This window comes from Ptychodera flava, chromosome 13 (genome assembly GCF_041260155.1).
Source record: "Ptychodera flava strain L36383 chromosome 13, AS_Pfla_20210202, whole genome shotgun sequence".
In the NCBI taxonomy this organism is placed as follows: Eukaryota; Metazoa; Hemichordata; class Enteropneusta; family Ptychoderidae; genus Ptychodera; species Ptychodera flava.
Genome location: NC_091940.1, coordinates 28,586,140 through 28,612,650, shown reverse-complemented (window position 1 = coordinate 28,612,650; position 26,511 = coordinate 28,586,140). Strand labels below are relative to the sequence as shown.

Sequence of the window (26,511 nt, the reverse complement as noted above, 5' to 3'; positions counted from 1 at the left end):
GGTCAGTGGGAACATTAACTCCAAACACAGAAGGAAAGGTGAAGCGCACTTTTGATATTTTCAGTCCTGGCTAATTGGAGCATACCTTTCGGCTTCTCTTTATTGTTTCTCTAAGATACATATAACCTTTTCTTCCCAGAGAGATATAATATAGGGTTTTCAGAAATGCGACTTTACTCCTACCTAACTTAGCCTAATGTTATTCTGATTTCACACTCAAAACAAAAACATTTCGAAAGAATATAGATAATTATCACGTATAGATATTAATTGAGAAGAGTGTTTTAGTATTTAGGGAAACGCCGTAAAATAATTTTGACCTTACGCAAGCACTTTTACTGTAAATATTCGTGGTTGTCATTAATATTAGGAAAGTACTGTTGATTTGCATTAACTTCTTTTAAACTTGAATGATTGAGGTTGTTGACGTGGAAACCGGAGAAATCTTGGGCGTAGGACAGGATGGTGAACTGTGCTTCCGAGGTCCACAGGTCATGAAGGGATATCTGAACAATATTGAAGCAACACAGAAGACAATTACACATGATGGGTGGCTTCACACAGGTAATGGGAATATTTGTATAGTTTACACATTACAATTCAGTGAGAGTTTTATCAGTTAATTGAAAGGGTTTTTGTTTGTGCAGAGCTCCTAAATTTATCTTCCTTTCGTCCGTTCATTTTTACATACTTACGTATGTATGTATGTATGTATGTATGTATGTATGTATGTATGTATGTATGTATGTATGTATGTATGTATGTATGTGTGTGTATGTATGTATGTATGTATGTATGTATGTATGTATGTATGTATGTATGTATGTATGTATGTATGTATGTTTTTGTATCCAACGTATACCTACATGTATGTATCAATCTACCTAATATGTCTCCTATGTATGTGAAAATGAGTTTTTAAGTATAAACTGTAGACACGTGGATCCCTTGGGCGGTCAACGCCATTGATACCTCCTAGAAATCAACCAATTTTTAGAGAAAACTCATTGCCTATTACTGATCACACACATATTACATTTTTGTAAACATTCCTGATGTTGTCATTTCCAGGAGACATCGGTCACTATGATGAAAATGGTCATTTCTATGTTGTCGATAGATTTAAAGAATTGATCAAGTATAACGCGTTTCAGGTACAGTTTCCACGACTTTATCACTGATCTAGTTTCTACTTAGATATTTATTTTAGGCTCATGAGGGAGCATTGACATCAACAGCCATTTTGCATGTATGCATTTAGAGGCGAGTCTTTATCTTACATAAGCTTCCTATCATAAATGCTCATTTCATTTATTTCATCGCTGTCTTCTTACCAGCTTCTGATAATCTATTATGTGTGGGTCTACTATAGATTCAACATGTTGTAACATCATGGAGCAATGTCAATGACGAATTTTTGCTACTTTCTTCATGAACATATTTACATGACCCTTTTCTAATCTACTAATAGTGGTTTGTCTTCTGATCTAAAGGTACCTCCAGCCGAGTTAGAAAATGTGATTTTGTCGATGCCAGATGTCAAAGACGTTGCTGTGATTGGCCTACCTGATGACGAAGCAGGGGAGTTACCAAAGGCATTCGTCGTTCCTAAATCTGATATCATCAAACCAGAAGATGTCATAAAGTTCGTGGAAGGTAATGATTTATATCGACAATTGCGACAATGAAATCGAAAATCCTCGATTGACATGACCAAGAATACCTATAGTTAAATTTCGTTCTTTTCTGTTTTACATCAAAATAGGTAAAGTCACCCCAGAGAAGAAACTCAGGGGTGGGGTGGAGTTCATCGAGGAAATTCCTAAATCACCAAGTGGAAAGATTCTTCGAAGAGTTCTTAAAGCATTGGAATTAGAGAGAATACAGAAAGGAGAGATGTAATAATAATGACAAAAATTTGCTGGAGAATTGATTTTACAATTTCAATTGATTTTACAATTTCATCTCTACAACGTTGTTTCGTGAGTCGCGACAAGTCGAACCGCATACTTCGTATATATATATATATATATATATATATATATATATATATATATATATATATATATATATATATATATATATATATATATATACATATATATATATATATATATATATAATATATAATTGAAGAACGTTGAAACTAATATCGGCAAGAAATCTCTTCAACTTGTTGACAACACATTATATATATATATATATATATATATATATATATATAATATATATATATATATATATATATATATAGCCTTTTTACATGGCTCTGGATATTTCCTCCGCGATTATATAGAGTCGAATTTATTGTTGATAACAAGTTCCGTTTACTCACATAAGTTGACGCACACCAGCCAATTATTAACGGTACAACATCAGCAGCAACAGCTGTAAACTCCGTGAACTCCGTAAAAATCTGATAAACTCACTTGGCCGTGACCAAAAAGTCTGCAGTGATCAACGCTACGCTTCTAACCTCAATGTCAATACATTTACCCCATATAGGGAGTGTGACAAACTCAAACGCGGAAAAATTTGGTTGAGGCGTCCTAACATTTTACAGAAATTAATTATAATAATTATAATAACGGGATCTTGTAAAGCGCACATATCCACAAGTTTTGCGCAAGGCGTTGTACAATTATTATTACCCCCGGTTACTGGACCTAATTTGATACCACTCAACTCCCTGGGGCAAACAACAGCACACATGACATGTTTAGTCAAGCAGCGCAGCAGAACTAAACGCACACATTACAACCACTGTCCTAATTATTCAATCTGATCTACGATGCAACATCGGTAGCATTTATATTCTCCTCTACACAGTGGAAAAGAATTATGTTTTTACAAATTTCACTTTAAAATGTGTACACTGTTGGATAACTTTGTCGTTTACACAAACTCACAATGTTTTTACTAAATTCTGTTACGTAGGTCATTCTCCTCCATGACCTGAGTTTAATTAGTCAAGTTTAGAATGTTCTAGAAGGTCATATTTACTACATAGGAAGATACATGTATTTTTAGAATAGCAATTAGCATATCAATAAAAATTCTAGAAGGATCTAGTATTCGCTTTATATCTCTCTTTTAGTTTAAATACGGGACGGTACATATTTTTCTTTAGACTTTTTGGAATCACGTTAGTTTCTACTTCAAGACCTCCACGCCGAAAAGAAAGTTTACTCTGTAAACTCTGCGTGGCTCTGACCTACTTCAAGCCTGCAGCCAGAGATTGAAGGACTGCCCTCCTCACTCATCGATTCAATCTCTGTTTGAACACAACTCCCTACGATTTAGGAGTTTCGTACCGTCCCAACAGAGATGTGTATTTTGTGTATTTTTTAAAACTCACCCCTGGGTTTGGTAAATAGTTTTAATAAATTTATTTAAAGGAAAATCGCCGACTTCACCGCCTGTTTTTGTACAATAGGGAGACAAAGATAAGTATATTCTCATGATTGAACATCGGCATGTGAGAACTGAAACCGAGTGCTAGACATCAGGCGTACTATTATAAAAAGCCCGAACATGGAACTATGTTCCAGGGGGGGGGGGTAGGGGTTAGGTGACCATTTACTCGGCGTAAGGAGGGCAAATGGTAAATAGTCCCGACTGTACATAGTCCCTTGTTTGGATTATAATTCGTTTATTACAGGTCTCTCTTACATACTATTAGTTTCACTCCAAAATATACATGCAAATAATTATATATATATATATGCTTTATTTCCATTTTAGATGAAAGTGTGGTGAAAATGGAACGAATCTCATCACCAAATGGCGCATTGATACATTGACATTAATGATATGCAGTTTATTGAAATTTTTCGCCTAATTTTGTACAAACGGTATTTCATATTTAAAACAAAATGCAATTTTATGATTTTTAAATGCCAAAGTTTTCAATTTGAAAATAGTTCCGATTCCCTTTCAGTCAAATGATGACTGTGCGCCCCGCTACATTTACGTCATCAACAAGTGACTGTGGAGCGCGCGACGTTCGATGTACGAGGCATGTAATAAATTACGTATAGAGAAGGCACCGAAACTTCGAGTAGGAGGTCTCTTATCGATCGTGCTATAATTGAATTGTGTACCAGCCCGGGTAAATGCAATAATCACAACTGTAGTCAATCGATAGTACAAAACGAATTTAAAATATGAAATCAACAAGGTAAAAGCAGAATTAAACTCTTTAAATTAAACGTTGGCAATGTGTTGTAAACCCAGCCTGTATAAAGAAAACACAAATACCGTCACGCCGACAAAAGACACAAATGAGGTACTACAAAGTAATCGCACACATTGAAAATGTGTGTTCTGTATGTAGGAGACAGGCCGGATACTATAATAGTTGGCAAATTAATCCACTATCAAAGACTGATCTCTTCAAGGAAGAAAACAATCCTGCAGACTAACTGTTGGCTGTCTTCACCAGTAGCTAAATTGCCAAGAACACAGTCTAGCTGTATTTATGATATATATTTGCTTCACTTTAGCCAAAACGATCAGCTATATATGATACTCAGGCAATGCGTAGAGGGAATTCTTCAATTGTTTAATCTTCAGATTCGGGCGTAATCAAAAGCAAGTACGCAGACGTCCAAATACCAACAAACGTGTCCTTGCCAGAATATGATGTCATATTTCGATGCATATTTCATATTCATATTTCAACACCAGGTTGCTTTGGGGAATAACCTATATTATTTTTTGCAAGAAGAACCGATCGATTTCTCTAGACTAAGTGTTGTATTATTGTATTATTATTAGTGTCTACAAGCATTATATACTATATTTCATTGTGTTATTTCGAAACATATGAAAATATGTTGTAAACGCAGCCTTCAAATATACTAGAACTTTCATATTGATTTTGTTTTCAAATTTAATTTTGTAATACGTGAGCGGCTATTGCCCTTTTACTTGCCGACACCTTTTGCGAATCGATGCCATTTGATAGGTTGTTTTATCTGCCTAGTGTTGTGATATTCCTCTAACAACGCACCCTGCTAGCAACTCGGTTTGATAAAATGACACATTATGATTCTGTGGTGATTTAATCAGCAGTGCGGAAGGCGGGCAGGTGATTTTGATTAGCAGTTATAGGAAGTCGTGGTGGCCCATACATGCTTGTTCTTTGAAATAGGTCATGCTCGGAGCAAAGCCAGAAATCCTACATCAACCATTTTAGGTCGTATTCAAATGGGCCGCATAATTGATATTCATGATAATGAAAGGTCAACCATGGAGGTAGTAGAGAAGGAGTCACAACTGAGATAATTAAATTTATTACCTATTGTGCACCATTGGTTTAATCCCTTTAAGTCCATTGTTTAAAAACCCCTTTCCCGCCATCTGCGTTGCCGACAGTACCTCCGCAACCGAACCGAGTGAAATTGACCTGGAATTGCTGATGCGACTCACTTTCTCCACAGTGTCATAACACATGCGCAAAGACTGTATCTGCGTAGCTTGGGTCAAATGCGTCATGAAAGTGTAAGAACCGACACGTTCCGCCAACGAACAGGTAAGTTACAATGAATTTAAGTTTTTCATTTTCAAAATCGTGGTAATTTTAACGTCGATTTTTATATACTTTACATTCGATCGCAGGAACCTATCCTTGTTAGAATGAAAGCTTTGATCACGAACTTTTCAATCATGTATCGATTATGGTGCAGCGGACTGCAGCACTGCCGTCGAGCGTGGGTTAAACTTGTGGCGTTTTCCGGGTGTTTATGACGCGACGCCATAAGCGACGCACAGTCCCCCCTTTGGGTTGGCTGTGTTTCAATGCATAGTACGTGTTGTTTTTATATCGTGACCATTTATTTAAGTCATGGACTGCTACCCCCCTGCATGGACGTAGCAGTTAAAAGCTATGCTTTCTTATTTGGCCTTGTCATTAATGCCTGTACAACATGATACGGCAAGAACCGCAATTTGGAAAAAAGTTGGCGTGTTAACAATCTACCTGCTGCTCTTGAGGTCATGGTATGGCATGGAAAAAATGACGCCTCTATGGTTTTATTGAGCAAGCCGTATATTTCCTAATGGTCTGTAGATATGGAGTTGATTTATTTATTTAATATTCTTTAATGCTGACTCTCCATGACGGTATGATTTTAGATCGATACGGCAGCATTCGCGCCCCCCCCCCCCGGTCAAGATGGCGTCTATGACAATATTGGGGGAGCAGAGAATGACGCATGGTGTTCATGTATTCTTTATAAATTTTATGTCATTACTAAAAACAAACGAATTGATCTTTTATTGATATATAATTTTGAACTAGTGTCAGGAATTTGTGTGGGCAAGGTTTGTAAATAATGGTAAAATCATTCCAGAAATGGTTTAATCTCTATGATGTAATTTATAATTTTACAATTAAATTTCAAAACAACATGTATTTAAAAAAATCATGCTATGTTATGTATGAAACAATTACTTTTTTCTATGTATACGTATGTATGTATAGGTGATAAGCATAACTATTAATTAAAGTCCATAAGTAGAACTATGAAAAAAATAAAGCATAATTAACAATCCTAAAAATATGATCAGTAAAATCTGTATTTGACAGGCAGTTTACTAACGTTTTTTTTGCATTTTTTTCCCAGATCATGGAATTCCATAAAGAAAACCTCAGCGAGATATGCAGACTTTGCGGTAGTACTAAAACAATTCGTTCCAATGTTCACCCCTGGATAAGACACATTTTTCTCGTGACATATTGAAATTTTTCAACATTGATGTGTCGAAGGATGACCAAAGTATGTATCCTCCATATATTTGTGTTACCTGTAACATTCGAATTAGGAGGCAGAAGAAGAGAAGGAAACCAATAGAAAGTGGGTTTTCAATTCCAAAGTTTGAAGAACACTCACTAGGATGCAGAATCTGTTTTTTGTCAACATCGGAAGAAGAAACACAGCTGCTACATACAGCATCAAACTTGGCAAAATCATACGGATACATGATTAAACAGACTGAGCAACAAGTCGTTTGTGTCAAGCTGAATGACAGTTTGCGATTAGTCACAAGACGTATCGAAATAAATGCAAATTGAACGTATAATATAGAAATACATGGGAGAAGACCTGCCATTTCAACTTTGTTTGGAGATATGTCAGTCAAGAACAAAGGTAACTGTTATGAAATTCTTTCCCAGGTTGAAAATTTCAAAGTATGTGACGATAACCCAAAATTTGATGAACTGTGTAGAATGAGGAGCCCCAACGATGCAGCAACATTCTATAACCAAAAGGGAGAACTTTCCTCGTATGAAGAGATTGGGTACCTTCCCCACAATACAATCAGATATGTCAACTGTGATCTACTCATGAACAGTGCAACAGGTAAATCAAAGTGTGCAACCTGCCAAGTATACCAGAAAGATTTGTCAGCAATATCCGCTAAGTTGAAAGGGGAGAATCCTAACACGTCTGCTGGTGCTAGAACTCGCCACGACTACTTGACAAATCAGCAACTGAGAGATAAGGCAAAGCAGCTGCAGAGGCAGAAGAAAAATCTGAAGAGGAAAGTGTCTGATTTGTCAGAAACCATCAAGAATACAATTTCACAGAATGGAGAAATGTTGGATGCATCAATGTCTCAGTCCTTAAGTGAAGTGATGAATCACCATGATCAACAAATCTCAGACAGTTTTGAGAAGGGAACATTCCAACACCTGCTCTGGCAACAGCAAAAGGAGGCCGCAACTTCAGCAAAAACACGTCGTAGATGGCATCCAACTGTCATAAAATGGTGCATTAGCTTACATCTGAAATCTCCAGCTGCATATCGATTGATACGAGGGTCAAAATTTCTCATCCTCCCACATGAAAATACTCTGAGAGACTACTCACAATTCACTGGTCCAGCAGCAGGGTACAAAACTACAGAGAATCAAAGAGGACATGGAGTTTGATGAACTGCCAGAGTTCAAAAAAAATGTCTCACTCATCTTTGACGAAATGAAAATAAAATCAGGACTTGTGTACTCTAAAACCAAAGGCAAGCTCATAGGATTCACAGAACTCGGTTATGTTAATGAAGAGATAGAGGAGTTCCGCCAGAAGCTACATGAAAGTGAAGAAGATTATGACCAAGCAATTAACACACCTTTGGCAACTCATGTTCTAGCCCTTATGGTAAGAGGCATATTTTGCCCATTGAAGGAAGTGTTTGCTTGGTTTCCATGCACAGGATTCAATAGCAACCAACTGTATTGGTGTGTTTCAAGGGGACTTGGAATGCTGGAGTTAGCAGGTTTCAAGGTCAGAGCGTTTGTATGTGATGGTGCCACCCCCAACCGCAAATTCTACAGGATACATGCCACTGAAGGAGAAGGTACAACATACTACATGCACAATCCTTACTGTCCTATCGAAGATTTACTTTATATGTGATGTTCCCCACCTCATCAAAACAACACGGAATAATTGGGAGAATTCGGGATGGAATAATAGAACCAGGAATCTTCAAGTAAGTCTGTTTTGACATGGGGGGTAGTTTGGTTATCTTTTTCTGCAGTGTAGATTTAGCTGGTAGTAAAATAAATGGCAAAATGGCATTCCACTGATAGGTACAGATGAAAAGTGTACTGTTGCTCATTTTAGTTCATAGGTAGTTTTGCTCGATTTGTATTTCAAAATTAAAACCACAAATATATGTAATGTTAATAATACATTGAGCCGTCAATGGAAAATCCAAGAAAGAGCCAACTAACTTATAATGATGTCTGCCTTTTTATCTCAACAGTACCAGAATCAGGAGATTACATGGAAGCAGTTGGTCAATCTTGTAGAAGATGATATAGGCATAAGAGGAAATGCTGGAACAGTACAGCTAATGGCATCTGCCCAAGATCACATATGAGCATGTTCACCTGACACCATCTCTGAGAATGAGAGTGAAGCTTGCTACACAGGTATTGTATATGACATAGTTTTTTCAAATAACATACACCCACAATCAATCAATCAATGTACACCTCTCTGTCTCTCACTATGGAAGTACATCCATGGCCCATGTACACAAGGATACACACACACATGTGCACACACACACACAGGACAATCACCATGACACTTGTTTAGACCATTGATGATAGTAATGTCCTTGTTGAGACTTCATTGGTTCAGATTGCAACATACATGTAAGGGGGTGCCTGACTTTAAGATTTTGCAGCCCTCTGTTGCATTACTTCTATGGTTGCATCTTCTCTATTTTTTGTTTAGTCATGCAGGATGCGGGTAGCTACCTCTATATAGCAATATATTGATAAAGTAATAAACAGTATCATGTTAATGGATATTTCATTCTTTCTGTCTCACAGGTTTAAGTAGCACAGTGGCCAGTGCGTTGCTGCTAAGGGACAACACAACACAAGATCAACTCAGAAGTTCATCAGAATGATAGACACATTTTTCGATTGTATGAATGTGTGTCGGTGTGGTCAAGATGTTAGGAGTAAGAAACCTGCATTGGCCCCATACAGAAGTGAGAATGATTGGCGCTTTTCTGTAAGTACTCATGTCTACGTGAACCAGACTTTTCACTATCAATGCATAGTTTGCTCATATTCAATTCACTGTTTGTAAAACTCTAATATACAACCTCAGGCATGAATGACAACATTGACACATACTTTGGATGGACTTTGTATTTTTCAGTGGCTCAGGAATGACTTCCTTGGTTTCTTGGATGAATGGGAAACAGAATGTCTGACCAGACCAAACTTACCAATGAGTGAAAAAAGGAAAATGTGTCTGAGTAGAGAAACTCTTGAAGGATATAGGATAACAGGTAAAGTACACAGACAATGCATTGATTTCACTAAAAGAGGTGACACAATTCGCTGTAAAGAGACTTTACTTGTAAAGAATTGATTATTAACAGAATATTATGTTGTAGGATATACCTGTAGGGCAATGCTTATGAACAATTTACAAATTATAGATTGAAATTATGAATTTTGAAGTTAAGAACAATATAGATATACATATCATGTATGTATATGTAATTTTTTTGTTTAAAAAAAACATTTACATTGTGTAAATAAGTGTCAGCAAAATTCAACAAACATTCAGAGAAGAAAGATTTGTCCTAATATTTATGTGATTTTCTTTTTTGTCTTCCAGTGCACTCCTTTGTTGATTTAGCGAAGGAACTCCTGGCATTGGATGGCGTAGTATTCCTGTTAAGTGAGAAGTTTACCCAAGACCCCTTAGAAGAGTATTTCAGTCGGCAGAGAGGTTGTCTCGGAAGACATGAAAATCCAACAGCCACAGAGTTTGGCAGAAATGCTGCTGCCCTTCATGTTGCTGGTGCCCACAAACTGCTTACCAGTTCGAGGGGAAACTGTCACAACAATTCATCATAAAACTCAAAGTGATTGCATGTAAAGTAACGTTCCGTAGTTCTATTGCAATACAAGTCTTCTTGGTCTTCTTGTCAGTTTTGCATAAATAAAAAGTATGGTATGAGAGGTGAACTTTATAAACACTTTGTAGATATTTTAATGTTTTAACCACATCCATACATATAACCATGTTCAACATTATGATCCAAGTTGTGTGAATTTATTTGTCTACACAAAATAAAGTGAATAGACATACAATACATAAGGACAAAAATTACAATACATGAGAACAAAAATTACATACTGTGGGACTGGTATATTTCACAAAAGTGTTGGTCTCATTTCACTTTCTACTGGAACTAAATTACCGGCGGAGCTGTTTTCTTAAGCTTTTTTCACCCTTCTTTGAAGCTGCATTATTTTTCTTTTGTAAATAATTATAATTGTGGCAAATGACCTACATCTGATATCAACATAGCACTCAAGAACTCTTGCCAATAGTGATGATGCACTTCTGGTGATGCTGATTGGAGAAGAACATTCCAACAACTCATGACTGATGAAGATTTCTGAATATTTTCAAGTAGTGTTTCTTTGAGACTTTTCTTTTTGTAATGTGCTGCATGGTTAGTCTTCATGAATATCTTTGTTATATTTTCGACCCTTCTAAAAAATAGGTACACATCATCATTCACTTCAAATAACTACCTCTACTGATTTCTTTACACCATGCCTTTGTATAACTCAAAAATGAAGATGAAGATCTGTTGACTGACCTTTCGTGCCCCATGACAGCAGAATCTCTTTACAGAAGTGCCAAACATATTATTTGGATACAAACTATAAAATTTTATCAGCTTGTGAGGAATATATCCGACTACATACCGGAGGACTTCCTCCTCATCCCTTGATAATGGTATGACATCATCCTCCACAAGTTTGGTACTATCACTACCATATCTCATTTGCAATAATGACTTAACAAATTCTTCTAACATAAACTGCATCATGTAATGCTTAACATGACTCGGAACCTCAATTTCAAGTGAGCTTATCAGAGAGTCAAAACGAAGTGACACTGTTGACGATAGTCTCATCTGATGAAAAGTGTGGCACATTGTATCTAGCTCCTGGCAGGATAATGTTGAAAGGCTGGCACAAGGCCAAAGTGTCTGTACAAGTTCTTTTGAGAATTCCACAAACAGAGGGCTGAACTGTACTTCATGAGCAAATTTCTCGATGATTCTGATGTCTTTGTCTCCATCTTTGAAATGTCACTTTCTCCACAAGTTGCTTCACACATGACTTCAACAGGTCAGGGGCTTTCTCTGTAACCTCTTCCAAGGTGATAGATGAACGTAACTGAGCTAGAAAGTAAGATTACAGATGATGAATTGAAGAGCACTTTTTGTAATTTTTGTTCCAAAGTAAATTTATCTTAAAATAAATATGCAATGTTGTGAAACAAACCCATCTTTTATTAACAAAACAGCAGAGTTTGGCAAATGAGAATAAACATGCACACACCAAAAAATCAGTTTGGTTTCTCTACATATACATATTGTTTCTTCCAATACACGTATACATATTGATTCTTCCCAAGGAAATACACAAGTGAAATGAGATGAAATAAAATGAATAAATCTCAGGCAATCATGGCACTTTCAATGGTTTAAGAAATGTTAAAATTACCTTTCTTCACCCGGCGCTTGGTTTTTTCCTTTCCACCTTGATCATTTGCTGATGAAACTGATTTTCATGAACAAGCTCTTCACCTGAAAACAAAAAAACAAAGCAAATGATATTAATAAAATATTCCACGATTCATAATTTGTATGTATTTCCATGGCTACCTCCATGGTATTTTATTACATCTTAAATACGTTTAAACATGGAGGTAGTAAGAAAATAAAAATGGGATATTGTACTACTACTAAACTACTAAACTGCACGCTCACGGAACAGCCATGACAGCCACCCCGGCCTGGCTATGCTCCCATGGCATTGTTTTGTACGGTGACCGTACATGACGGCCGAATCCCATAAAGCACGGAGGTAGCCACTATTCTAATCACTGTTTTGAAATAGAAGTATATCTATTCCTTTAGAGCACAATCGACAAAAAAACAAGAACAAGTACCTTTGCATTTAGGGCATATCCAATCGCCGTCGGGAACAGTTTTCGGTGTTAAGCCTGCACAGGCATAATGCCACCATTCGATTGCACATTTCTCGTTATCGCAAGCGACCATAAACTCTGTCTCCTCGCCTTTGCAGATGCAAAAGCTCTCTTCCTCAATGCTGTGCTCCTCGATCTCTTTAACATCGTCTACGCTACCTCCAAGATCAAAGTCAGTTGGACTCGAGCTTCCCGACGTTTGGGTACGCGACGCCATGTTCAGTCCGGGTCAGCTCCAAAATTGGAGACGCTATACCATAATATTTTCCCCACTCATTAGCCAATCAGCGACCAGCGCGCCATCAGTAAAAATTATATTTCCTGGCAACCTCCACATGCGTCCTTCGTTACGTACGCCATACTGTGTCGAACTCCCGCGCCGTATTCTGTCATAATGTCGAACAGTTGTGTGGCCACTCTGTCAAAACACAATTTCAAAATCGCGTACCAGTTTTATTCTGGCTAAGACAACCAAACCCCATATATCGCTGTGATTCCTAGACTCTGGCTTGAAGTCCTGCGAAATATAAATCGTGTACCTACACAGATCGTTCAGAATACCCATTTGTATCGGAGATGGCAGCGATACAAATTCTACCGTATGGGGAACAGTTGTGTGGCCACTCTGTCAACACATTTTCAAAATCGCGTACCATTTTTAGTCTGCGTTTGACAACTACAAAACAGGTATCGTTTTAAAGCTCTGACATTGCTCTTCTTTCTTGCAAAATTTTATACGCGTACCTACACAAATAACCTTATAACAGTATTTCTAATAGAGATGACGAACATCCACAAAATGATTCTCGGTACTTGAGCGAAATCGATAAACTGGGGGTAGAAATGAATCGTCAATATTTCGAATATTTGTCCACTAATCGGACTCTTTGTTGGACATGACCTTCTGCAGAACACGTGGATTATGTTGACTGTCGAAATTCGTCGAAATACACAAGACAGGGGCTTAATAAGCGGCCCAAAACTGCCGATCACACTTGGGGGTAATTTGTGACCCAGCGTGACCTGTACTTTATTAATGATGTAATCTGGTCGATGATTGGCTGAATGCCGGAATACATTATCATAATGAGTCTCCAATTTTGGAGCTGACCCGGACTGATGTTTGAATATCTAGAAATTGCCGAGGGACGACGGAAACATCCGAACGATCCCGAACGAATTTAATCTTGTTACCAAAGCCGAGAAAACTCGTTCACAAGTCCCCTTGGTGCTAATGGAGTAGTTTGAAAAGCAAACAGCGGCAAAACACATGGTCCCCTTTGATCTCGGCCTAGTTGTGACTCCTTCTCTACTACCTCCATGGGTCAACGTACATGCTTTCCTTGTTCAGTCATGTACCTATAGGTTCAGATTCAAAACTGTATACACAAGTATTGTCTACCAATGTAAGTAAAACCCAACATTCCATCTGTGAATCAAGGTGGATTGGCTGGGTGGCTTGGAATATAGAAGTGACCTTGCGTGTTCCCTTCAATGCATTGTACCAATTTCATCCCACGGAACCGCGCCATACTGAACCTCTCGCCCAACGTGAACCTTCCATGACCGGCATCTACTCCTGTTTACGCCAACTCTGGCATCGAGTGAAATTTAAAAAAAAATGAAAACTGCCCAATCGAATGAGACAGACCAGTGCAAAGATGTGGCACAATTTATCAAAATTTGGATCAGAGGTGGTATCAAATTCTCACAATTCAGTGTCCAACGTTGATAATAATGGGGCATAGGTGGCATTAATAGGGCTATTTCCAAGGTCGATTTTTGAGCGTGATTACATGCAAAGCTGTTTGAAGAAAATTTAAAGTCATTTGACACCTTAACTTGATTGGAATAGAGATAAGAGAAATAGTAGCGTTTATTTGCATATAGATGTTAATAGCATTTTGGTTGCGCAATAATTTTTCAATAATATTAGTTCATTAAAACTCACATGCGTGGCTGTCGCACAGATGTCATTATAATTTGTAATTCCAGCTTGGCATAGAGTGCCATGTGAACGATTTGTGCGGTGACCAGGAGGCAGTTTTGCGATTACATGTACTTTTCAAGCTTTATTCTGGGAGGGGGGGGGGGTCCGTGATGGAATATATTTAAGGTGCTGAATGACGTCAAATATTTACAATACGAAATACATATAATGAAGACCTCTTTCGGCCAATTTTAATGAATTTTTACCACTTAGTGTACAGTCTGTCACATAAGCGGTTTAAGTTACGACTATCGAAAGGACAATCACTCATCGAAGTGACAGTATCACTAATAAGGTTGCGTATTGTTGATGAAATGATTGTTTAGTGTAAAAGAGGAAAGGAGCCCTGTCTGCTGCCAATTCCACCATTTCGGTACTCCTTCAAGTGATTATAGAGGTAAGAAGTTGGTGTCACATCGTCAGGTTTTCCGAAAGACCACTTGTGTGTAATGTCCTTCGCTCTCCTCTGGATGCTAGGAGTCTTGATTGACAGTTGTCTTTAGCCTATCGGCACATTCTACCATGAGAACCAGGTCAACTACTGAACGAAGAATTTCACGGTCCGATGTAATCGCTGTACAAGGGACTTTGCCTAAATTATTTTTATTTTGTTAGCTGCCAACTGTAATTCAGCACAAATGTCCAACCTTATTGATGAGTGTTTCTATATATTGTCAGAAATTGCTCAGTTATCTAGGCCAGGGGCAAATTTCCGAAAGTGAAATTTACAATTTTTTCACCCGTGACACAGAGCTCTGAACTTCAACGAGCTACCCTGGACCTTAGAGAAACATAGATAAAGTGGCAACGGGTATTGTTTCAGGCGTGAAGCGGTTACGTAACCCATGCATGTTCGCCTCGCCTCAGGTTGCTCTCGCCTCTCTTTTCTGAAGAGTGCCGACCATGAATCCTTCGGTAATTTTCGGATTTTCACCAATTGTTAAGCGAAAGTATGTTCGGCAAAGTTTGTGTTGTTGTTGTCGTGTGGTGCTGAGCAGAATTGACATGCTGTCGAAAACGGGAGTGTTTTGAGCTTCAGGAAAATGAGTTTTACCGTTTTAAAAATTCCTCTCATATTTTTTTGAATATATAATGAGTGTGTTTGATCCAAATTTGAAAGTCTTTTATCGATACTGTCTGGTTTTACTCAATGGTTTACGGTCAGTCATACCCTCTTTTACGCGTGCGTCAAGGAAGGACATGTTTATGAAACTGCTGGCGTGTTATGTTTTGATTGGCGTGAAGCAGTGTTTCTGGCCTGAGAGCTCACAAAGTAACTATGGTTGCTACGCGACTGGCAGTACGATGCCATCTCGTCGTATTTTTCGCATAATCTCGTGTAATTATCAACCACAAACAAAGCCTCCAAAACGTTTAACACCTTTGGAGCTCATTTTAATATGAAGAGGCAATAGTCTACCGAGACGACCATGGAACAAAAGGCATGCAAGCGTTTCCACTCTGTCCATGTTACTCTGTGCCTGGACGAATCCCCGTATATTATTAGAAAATCACTATTTAGGCATGGACTTAAAGGAAGTCAAAATCCAATCTTAATGTTTGTCAGTAATTCAGTGCCATTTATATTGCTCCTCTTCATGACAATGACCGGAACGACCCCGGCCACCCTGGTCTAATTTCCAAATGTCCTAGCTCGTCTGTCGTCTTAAATGTTTGTGTCGATTAGGTCAAACTAAATATAGTTGCTTTTATAACATTGTTGCAGAAAAGTTTTTGTAAGTTCTAGTATAAGTTTATCGTGTTCTGTTTAAGTTTTAATGGCTTTCATGCAGAAATTTAGGGATGAATTTCTGGCATTGACGAATCAATACACTTTAATACCAACTAGCAATGAGTTTGCGTATTTTTTACCGTTCACAACACGATAATGCCTTAAAGGCATCTTAAAATTCAATCATTCAGTAGTGATTACAGAGCTCGCAGAGTCTTTCAGATTAAATAGTTTTTATCTCCTTGTGCGAATTTCTTTTGTGACTGACAGATGTACTAGTGTTCTGGATCCACAAACAATTAAAAATAATCCTCATACAAAGTAGATGTTTCAATGACCTAAAAACAATAAATTTTGTAGACAGTGACCCGTATCGAGCTTTCAAAGTGTACAGCTGTAGTTTCATACCCGGAGGTTGATCGTCATAAATCACAAAAAGTGACAGCAATGTGATAAACATTGTTCATGCGATGATCTCCTTTTTTTGTAGCACGTTTCAGTAACACACTGAGGGTTAGCATATGAAGAAGTAATAGACAGCGCGCACTCAACGTATAGAGCTGGAAATGTATTTGTTATAGTTGTTTCAGTAACAGGAAGTTTACGGCGACGTGGACTTATTTTAATGTTGAAGGATTTTAAGCACTTTAAAGGTATACAGTCACCTGTAATCTAAATATACCCATATATGGTCAAAGGGGCGTACCTTAGTATTCAAAATGCCCATGTGAGGCGCTATTTTAAAAAGCGGCCACCCGCTTAAAATCTGTGATTGGTTAGATTTTCTCTTTCCATGGTAACTGTGGCAAAATTGGAACAGGTGACAGTATACCTTTAAGACAATAATGGAAATTCGGGTCGTGTTTCAATCTGCAGTATCCGTAATGTAGCAGCAAAACGATGTTGACAACCATGCACCTTCTTTGATTTTGCTTTTTACCAGTGCGAAGAACCTATCGACAGAAAACAAAGCATACTTTGTGTTTAATTAAACACTGGCGGATTTTTTTTATTGTCGGAAACATATACATTGCAATTGAGTATCTAATCTTAATAAATCGATGTTTTCTTAATCATAGCGAGAATGATATCCATAACATGTTTGTAATATTCAATAAAATATTTGCATAAATTGATAATGAATTCTTCAGCTTTAAATGCATACAGAGTATATGTCTTGGTTGGATATTACAGTTCTCGATGCATACAGCAGAGCGTTATAATAATACAACAAATTACTTCAGGTTCAAAGTAATAATATCTGTTACTTAAGTTTCATGCACCCAACAATCTTCAGACTATTTTTTTGTGAAGGTTAAGGTAGTCTGGTGATTGCTAGAAGCACAAAATTTAAAGACCCGTTCAGCCGCAACCCTTGAAATTTGTTAACCTCAAAACGTCTTCTATTCTCTCCTGGTTTCCTCTGAAGGGATATGGGCTTTTCCTGTATTAGGAAACCATACCTTTGCGAAACATTTGACAAATAAATTAAAATTTTAACGGTCATTTTGATTTCCCGCAATTTTCAAAAATCGGTAATATTACAAAGGAAAGAGAACAATACGATTGGAACTAATCTGAATTGGATCTTTATATTTTTCAAATTTTTCAAACGTGTTGGGTATCCTATAGCTTAATGTGAAAATATTGCAAATTACTCATAAAAACAAGTGCATTGCTGAAAGAGAAAATCAGATCAGCTTACATTGAAGATTAAACTAACATTACTTCATTATCTAATCATCCCAAATTAGTTCCAATCGTGATGGAGATGAACGTCACAGTTGAAAACATTCACCTCTATACATGACATTGGACTACTCTATGCAGTTTATGGGAAGATTTCAGTGCAGATATGCACAGTATCCACAGTTTTTGCTTTTCCGCATGGGGCTGCGATTTCATGAGTTGGCACACATTTAACCGTAGTGTAATCTTTATCTTGTTCAAAATTGTACACACAGTCCAAGTGGATGGTTCATAAGAAGTTAACACACACGCCTAAATAAGTACATTCTCACAAACTTATTTTAAGTTGAAAGTAAAATTATAAAAAATAATGCTAAAAGATACAGCTAGTTGGGATTTATTAGAGTAACAGATATTATTACTTTGTACTTGACGTATTTTTGTTATTATAGAAATATACATTTACTTATATGTAAGCACCTGAAGCAAATTTCATACAAAAGATCTACCTATCTGACGATCGCATGCATGCGTGAAACTCGAGTAACAGGTACAAAACATACTTGATGTGTTCTCATATTTATTGTAATATTGCTCTGCATACCTGCATCGAGCACTTTATCCCTCTGAGAAGATACAAGATTTTTTGATATATATTTATCTATCTATGTATCTATGTATACAATTTACACAACATATCAAGGTCGTAAGCAAAACAGTACCAGCAACTATAAGTAATCATATTAATCAGACTTCGTGATCTCACTCTTTGGAAATCAAAAGTTAAACGTTTCACGGCGGGATTGGTAACTCCTGATGTTTCGTGGAGTTAATTGATTAATTCTCAAGATTCTTTGTCGAGCGTATACTTGTCCTTTTTGTTATATTTTCCTTAGTTAGCTACCTTCAATATACATGTATCGAGATATTTCACAGGTTTAGTGATCGTCTTGTAAAATCTTAAAAATGTTATTGTGTTTAAAAGTACCACATAAATGCATTTATTGCACAATGTAGCTCTTTATCATCTTGCAATTGCGGCAATTATAAACATTTACTGCTCTTATTGTGCATATGTTTCTCCGGGTAGACTTGTCTATTGACGTAATCTTCCAGACGTGCAACGGTTTCCTCCAGTTCGGCACAAAGTTGTTCATACTTAACACACTCTGTGTAGAGAAAAGCGTGCGAAGTCACGTTTTAGTCGATGATCTTAGGTGCTCAAACGTATTTAAATTAATATTTTGCGATCTTTTATACAACCTCAGAGCAGGACTCTTTCAGTCATATTATTGCTTCCATTGTGATCTTAATGTTATCATCTCAAGCATAGACCGCTCAAAGTCAGCCGGCAGTGTTTCTCATAAGGTTAATGTGGCAGATAGGATAAAAGTATGTATGCTGTGAAACAATTTAAAAAACTATTAGAGATAGATAGATAGATAGATAGATAGATAGATAGATAGATAGATAGATAGATAAAAACAAATTACTTCAAGTTCAACGTAATGAAATCTATTAATAAGTTTCATGCATCCTGCAATCTTCAGACAGATGTGAAAGAATTCCTAGCAACACTCTAATTCATATGTTTGGGACGTACCATTCTATTTGTCCCAAACATAAATGAGAGTGTTGCTAGGAATCATTTCACTTCTGTCTGAAGATTGCAGGATGCATGAAACTATATTTCATTACCTTGTACTTGAAGTAATTTGTGTTACTATATATAACCCTCTGCTTAGCATCGAGCACTGTAATTTCCCACGAGGAAATCTGTATACTTTGATATATATATATATATATATATATATATATATATATATATATATATATATATATAGTGTTTCTCATAAGATTATGTTGAGTCCTGGTGTTCAAAAGATGTAAAAAATTGAAGTTGCCAATTCTCTTACCATATTTCCGACTATTTGTCTTCCCACAGCGTGACAAGATGCTTTTGACCATTGACTCTATGCTTTCCTTGCAAAACATCATCAGCTCATCCCGTCGCTCATTATGCCGTTCAACATCCCGTGTACGTGCACAGGCTTTGTTTATGATAGCCAGCAACAACATGAGGAAAATCCAAACTTGGACAAAAATGTAAATCGCCAGCAAAAAGTGAGGGGGAAAGGTAAGATCTGAAAGCGTGCTCGTCGTTAAGTTTCCTGGGGAACTGACCATCACGCCAAGGAGAACTGAGATTGTGCTGTGGAAATCTTTGTAACTTTCAATAATGCAACCGTAGAAAAGGTAAAACAGCTGTGCGAAAGCCAAGAAGAAGAAGAAAAAAAAGAAAGTGAATGATCTCAAATCGGAGAGGGCGGCCCGAAGTGACATCTGACAGAGGTGAATCCGGGGATTAAAACGTAGAACTCGGATGACGCTGATAATGACCATGAACGAAATCAGTGCAAGAAAGGTGACAAACAGCTCGTCGATGAACATCATTAATCGCACTTCAGTGAAGGCGCCTGCAAAGCAAAACAACAGCAAGTTAAATGGTGACTTCTGATATATATTTTCTGTAGAGTATTGAAAAAAAATCATGGGGAAAGTTAGGAGTCACGTGCATTGCGAATGAAGTAGATTTTCGCATTTCACAATTCAAGTAAAACAATTCTTACCGTCATTCCCACTGCGAAAGCAAATGGAAATTCATAAACTACATATCTACATGCACTGCAGACTTCATTTTCGAAGAGACTTTGAAACAGAAGTAAGTTAACCTTCTTTGGTCACTGTAAGGTAGTATGCGGCCCGAAAGTGAAAGACTGAAACTTTTACTTAAACTTTCCTCAATTAAAACGTTCAACCATTGCCTTACCAAATCAAGAATAAAAATCAGGTGTCACCATGCAACATTTGGTACTAGAAATCAAATAACGATATTTGAAATTAAAAATGGCCGCCATACCTGTGTTAGCTCTATAGAGAAAAATAAAATTTTCGATTTTCGAAAAACTAACTTGAAGGCGGTGAAAACTTTTCTTACACCAAGACGTTTAAAATAAACCCCCACTATAGGTAAATCAGAATAGAATTGCTAAAATTTGAAAACCCGAAAATCTGTCCCCGAGGCGCCTCCCTGAAGCGTCTATTTGTATTCGGCGCAAATAATGAGCTTATTATAAATACTTCAATTTCTCTGTTCAAAAATGTGACATGTGTCCGACAACGGCAGTTTAAAGTTGAATTGTAAATTTTAAAAACTCCCCTCACAAGTACAGGGTTGAGGCAAAAATTTACAAAATCTACATTTTAAGGTCAAAGTACTTCTACAAGGTGAAACTTACAAAAAAAACGTGTGATTTATGCACAGTGCACGATACAAATTCAAATTCAAATATTCTTATACTGATTATCATAAATTCATCAATGATCATATATATGCATGTAAGGCGCGCACTCCATAGACAGCAATTTAGGTTCATGTAGGTTATTGATCACGGCACGTTACATACAATGAAAATTATGAAGAACAATTACTTTTTAAAGCTAATATTTCTCTCACATATTTTCCCTTTTATCGTCAACCAGACTGATTTTTGTGTGACGCGAAAGATATATATGTACCTGAAGACATGAGGGATTGCTTGGTCAACTTGGTTGATACCTGGCACATCCACGCAAACATGGCGATCGTTGTCACGGAGAATATCACCGTGAACAAAAGCCACCAATTCCAGAACTGCCTAAAGTACGTGCAACCGCTGCGGTACGCTTTCCCGGTCCATTTCACGACGAAAAAGAGGACGAAAATCAGGAACACGATGTGTGCCAGCACCGACGTTGCGCTTAAGCTTCCAAGGCTGTACAAGTGTAATGATTGGATGCGTACCGTGCTGACCGTGAACGCCGAAGCCTTGAATTCTGTCAAATGCGTTATCAAGGTCAGTAATCTGGTGTTAGCGTTGTACGTCAGAAGTTCCAGGAAAACCGCCCTTGTTCGCCGATCGACCCAGGACAAGAAATCTAAAGCATTCAGAGTTTTGGAATATTCACCCCTTTTTTCGCCCAAGGAAGCGATATATCCTCCGTCGCTGAATGTGGTGCCCGTCACACCCCAGAAAGGCGTTCCGGCCTGTATACTTTCGTGGGCACTGCTGTGAATCCATGGGGACATGACGTCAGAGACGTTCCCAGGAATAGATGGAGGTGAACTTGGTAAAGACCAGCTGTTGTTGTATGAATTATGGTCCTCGCTTTCTGATGAGTAGGCAATATTGCATTCAGTCGTCACTCGGTCCATGGGAGATGGCACTTGACACTGCCCTGCATGAGAATCAATATTTAGTAAAAGCATTGTGAATTTCTTCTTGCAATGCATCAAAAACAAACCAGGGTTGATGAAAAAATTGTGAACATCGATAACTTTACCCAATGCTCTTCTTTCGCAGTTTAATTTTGAACACACGTAAAAGTTAAAACGGAAAATGAAAGTTATATTTAAATTGTTCTCCTATTATAATTTGAGAAAAAAAATCGCCTATCGATCAAGATTGTCTCGCCATCTCATTTCAAACGAAGAAACTTCCCCGTTTATTTTCTCAACCCTACAAAACTTCTCACTTCTCTGTCCTAAGCTGCAATGATCCTTTTAACCACTTTGACGCCAACTTTACTATACGCTTGTTACTTTTCGCACACGAGGTATACTTGTTCCCTAGAGACCAATTAGTCAATGACTCATTAAAAAAGCATAAAATGATAATGATATTGACGTAGAGGTGTGAAAGGACTTGGGTCAGGCGTGATATCCACATGTCACACAGGAGATCTGAAAAGTTTACACTTTAATTGCTTGAAAATACTACCATGCACATGGGAGTAAGGCACAACACCTGGCAGTATGTAACATCTGTGTATAAGACATAAACAGTGTAAGCTTTGTAGATTTTGAGCCACTACTCAGTCGCTTTTTCTGAATTCCTCTCAAGAGCTATTCAGGAAAAAATGAGCTTTAAAATTAATACCGTAAAGAAACAAAAAAATCACACCAGCCCTAAAAACGAGAACAATGCGCTACCCACCACCTGTTTCTGCCCCCAACCCTCCTCCTTCAAAATTTCTCGCAAGCTTTCTTCTTCCACGAAAAACTTCATCTTTAATAAAGGTCCATTGGTGTACGTGTTTGCATTTCCCCCGATAACATGGTTTGAAATCATATGCAATTGATGTAAATATGCTCACCAAAGTGTGACCATAGAACGTTATTCAGACATGGCGACGGACGTACAACTTAGATTTTAACAACCAATTGAAACAATTTTTGACTTGCAACTCAAATATGGTTTTCGTAAGTAAATGCAAAATGACTGACCATGTAATGCGAACATTTTCCCCATATATTTGAGTATTTACGTGATTCTCTTTGAGTAAACAGAAGAGTAAAGAAACAACAAATATGAACGTACCTGTTTTTATTCGTTTTTGACGTAAAATGATCTGAGATATTAATCTCGAGACTCCATCACTCATGTACACGTTTCCATCTCTCGGTAATGGTCCGCCATTAACATACTTTGTCAGCACCAAGCTAGGGATCACTTCAGAATCAAGCCATCTTAAATATTCCGATTGATCTTTGACCTGTAAAGCACATGAAGTGTTTACAGTTACCATCATGATCATCATCATCATCATCATCATCATCATCATCATCATCATCATCATCATTTTTGCTGTTGTCACCTCTATTACAGCCTTATCACTATTGCAACACCAACTGTCCAAAGCAACATCATCATCGTCATCATCATCGTTTCTATTTCCGCCGTCGTTGTGGTTAACATAATGATCATTCTCATCGCCAACAGCAAAAAAAGACAAGAACAAGAAGAAGAGCAACAACAGCATCATCATCATCATCATCAATCACAATAATTGAGATTTTGTCTGCCAATGGAATACATAGCCCATGTATACTCACACTTTCCACAATGTTGTTTCCAAGGGCATCCCGTACTGCCTTTCCTGTGTAGAAGAAAGATATGTCCCGGTAGCTTCCTTCAACAAGAGTCACTACCAACATAAACAGCACTCCATGGACAAGATCAAGCAGCGTGGCTCTCATTTCACGTTGCCTGCGAAGACGTCTCCTCTCGCTCTCTAATTTTTCTTCCGATGGCGGTAATATGTCGCCGACTTCAAACATGTCAAAATGGAAGAAAAAAATTTGATTTCAAAACGAAACTTACACAATATAACTTGAAGATAGATTACTTAACTTTCACAGAGTTTAAGCTATATCAATTACAAAGTAATTCTGAGTTCGGGCTTACCAAATGCCGTGAAACTGGTAGATTTTTCTTCTTCCACGTCATATTTATCATTAGTATCGTGCTCTTCAATGTACGGTGTCTTACGTAGATTGTATATCACCGATATGACAATAGCCACACCCACAGCCTGAAGACAAACAAAGTCACGTGACAGAGTCAAAACTTTTCGTACGGTATTTGCGCATGATTTGTATATGTCGGATGATCTAAGTGTGATTGTACCAACAATACAGGCAGTGAGGAATATATCATATAATGGGTTGAAAATGTCTCAATAACGGAGTCTTCTATTTTCAATAAAAGGTACTTACCATAGCAAGCGCGTGCACATTATCCAAAATAAAGGTTAAAGTTTATCTGTACAACACTGAAGTGCATCTATGTTTGGTGGTATTTTCTATTGCTAAGAGCTTTAAAAATACATTATTGGTATGCATTGTAAAGTTAGTCTTGAGACACTTCGAGATGAACATAATATCTCCATCAAATCATTCCTCTACTTATAGACTTGATATGGCGAACTGCCCCAGTGATGTATTGTCTGGGACCATCCAATTTGTGTTTCCGAACCACTAAATTAGCTTTTCCACCGGTTGCATCGACGGTGAGAACTGAACGCACTTGTACGATTCAGAAATATGCGCAGGTGCAGATCTGGCAAATAAGACTTAATTTAGGTTGGCTCACCGTATCATATAAAAATGTAACGTACCTTTGCCGGATCTATGACAACAACAGATAGACAAAATGTTGTCAGTTCAGCTGATAACCAGGCATTGGATATGTCAGGCCCCCATTCAAGGCTGTACAGAACCAGAAAGAATGACGAGAGAAATATGCATGCGAATACCAGAGCCCAGGCAAAGAAAACACACCACCATGGGAGTGGTGGCACCTTGTCGTCCCCTTTCTTTTTCTTCTTTCCTTTGACGTCGGTCGAACAGTCCTTCACCGATTTAAATTCTCTATATGGCTTGGGTTTACATTTCCTGAAAACCTCGACAATAATTGCGGTTGCCGGCAACGTCACTAAACATGTTATAAAGGATATGTACAGCGTCTGCAACGACAACTGTATTGGACCTATGACGATGATGGCGCCCTCGCCCGATGTGCCTGCCTGGCCACCAGTGTCGTAGAACATAGCATTTGAAATCATTGCATTGTAGACATATGCCACACAGCACGAGAGTCTCTGAACCCTTGTAAAATGACTGTAGGTAGGTCTAGATATCATAGACCCCCACAGGTACTCATCAGTCAGTTTGTCTCTGCCTGTGTTAAACAGCACGTTACGAATAGAAGACAGTTGTGCACTGCCTGCCACTGGTAGAACTCTCTCAACTTTCCCATCGTCCTTGTCTACAGCAAACCATTTGTAGCACAGGAGATCGTACCTGAAAGATATACGTACAAAAATATCTCGTGGCTGTTGTTGTGAAATCGTGAAATTGCGAAACGGGTCCGATCGACACAATTTCACCTAAAATTATCCAACCATAGTTTATAAAACACCAGTTTGAGACCCATGATCCCGAACCACAGCTCATCATTTTGACGGCACCAGTGGCAAGCAGCACAATCGCTGCGCCCGTTAAACGGAAAGACGTAAAAAATATTCACATGGTCTGAAACTTGTATTATTTCCGTTTTACATTGAATATTTTTTTGTTCTCACCTTTGTTCAGTTTGTAGGTCAATCACAACTATTCTATCCAAATACCAGGAACTGGCGTCTCCACTGGCGGATTGATCATGCCATATGTGAATGTAGTCCAACTGCCCGATAGAGTTTTTGACAGCCATTTTGAAATTCAACACACTTCCAGACTTTAGTTTCTACAAAAGTACGAAAATTTGCATACAGTTATGCGATAAGATACTAATAATCTTACAAGCACCTTTTCGAAAAAAATGAATTGACACGATTGGATCTAATTTGGGAGAATTGGATCTTAATATTGTTCAAATTTCTGAAAAGTGTTCGGTGCCATGTAGCTGAATGTTGCAATGTTACAAAACAAGTGTAAAAACAAGTAAAAACAAGTGTATAACTTGAAAAGAAAAGCAGATGAGCTTACATTTGTAGATTAAACAGACATTACTTCCCTATCCAATTATCCCAAATTAGTTCCAATCGAGTTTAATTATAATCTCTAGCAGGGTCAATAAATAGCATGAGGAGCAAAGACAGTATCGCAGTAATGTGTGAGAAAATCATGTGGTTCGCATTCATTCAGTCAGCAACATGTAAACCGA

General features: G+C 37.7%; 4 protein-coding genes across 6 annotated transcripts in view; 2 read left to right on the top strand and 2 right to left on the bottom strand.

Annotated features, from left to right (window-relative positions):
- The window catches only part of LOC139148059 (uncharacterized), a 22,216-nt gene extending 20,219 nt beyond the window's left edge, over positions 1-1,997 (top strand). For all 3 annotated transcript variants that reach the window (XM_070719333.1, XM_070719331.1, XM_070719332.1), the window contains exons 9-13: positions 1-38; positions 420-564; positions 1,072-1,154; positions 1,494-1,656; positions 1,766-1,997. The exon at positions 1-38 is cut by the window's left edge and continues 63 nt beyond it. In XM_070719333.1, the coding sequence (XP_070575434.1) occupies positions 1-38; positions 420-564; positions 1,072-1,154; positions 1,494-1,656; positions 1,766-1,902 (566 nt within the window). In that variant the 3' untranslated portion in view covers positions 1,903-1,997. The remainder of the gene's footprint in view (positions 39-419; positions 565-1,071; positions 1,155-1,493; positions 1,657-1,765) is intronic.
- A 3,475-nt stretch (positions 1,998-5,472) lies between these two features.
- Positions 5,473-11,903, top strand: LOC139148057 (uncharacterized). Its single transcript, XM_070719328.1, has 6 exons — positions 5,473-5,536; positions 6,630-8,496; positions 8,773-8,941; positions 9,350-9,536; positions 9,687-9,819; positions 10,155-11,903. The coding sequence occupies exons 4-6, from the start codon at positions 9,426-9,428 to the stop codon at positions 10,394-10,396; spliced, it is 486 nt and encodes a 161-aa protein (XP_070575429.1). The 5' UTR covers positions 5,473-5,536; positions 6,630-8,496; positions 8,773-8,941; positions 9,350-9,425; the 3' UTR covers positions 10,397-11,903.
- A 170-nt stretch (positions 11,904-12,073) lies between these two features.
- Positions 12,074-12,771, bottom strand: LOC139148556 (uncharacterized). The gene is made up of 2 exons (XM_070720042.1): positions 12,516-12,771; positions 12,074-12,150 (listed from the first exon to the last, which is right to left on the bottom strand). The coding sequence occupies exons 1-2, from the start codon at positions 12,769-12,771 to the stop codon at positions 12,074-12,076; spliced, it is 333 nt and encodes a 110-aa protein (XP_070576143.1).
- Positions 12,772-18,194: 5,423 nt separating this feature from the next.
- Positions 18,195-26,511, bottom strand: part of LOC139148555 (polycystin family receptor for egg jelly-like) — a 29,949-nt gene continuing 21,632 nt past the window's right edge. The window contains exons 23-30 of the mRNA XM_070720041.1: positions 25,931-26,091; positions 24,965-25,649; positions 24,253-24,379; positions 23,901-24,115; positions 23,386-23,560; positions 21,545-22,243; positions 19,882-20,442; positions 18,195-19,134 (exon numbers count right to left, since the gene is read on the bottom strand). Coding sequence (XP_070576142.1) covers positions 19,010-19,134; positions 19,882-20,442; positions 21,545-22,243; positions 23,386-23,560; positions 23,901-24,115; positions 24,253-24,379; positions 24,965-25,649; positions 25,931-26,091 — 2,748 coding nt within the window. The 3' untranslated portion in view covers positions 18,195-19,009. The remainder of the gene's footprint in view (positions 19,135-19,881; positions 20,443-21,544; positions 22,244-23,385; positions 23,561-23,900; positions 24,116-24,252; positions 24,380-24,964; positions 25,650-25,930; positions 26,092-26,511) is intronic.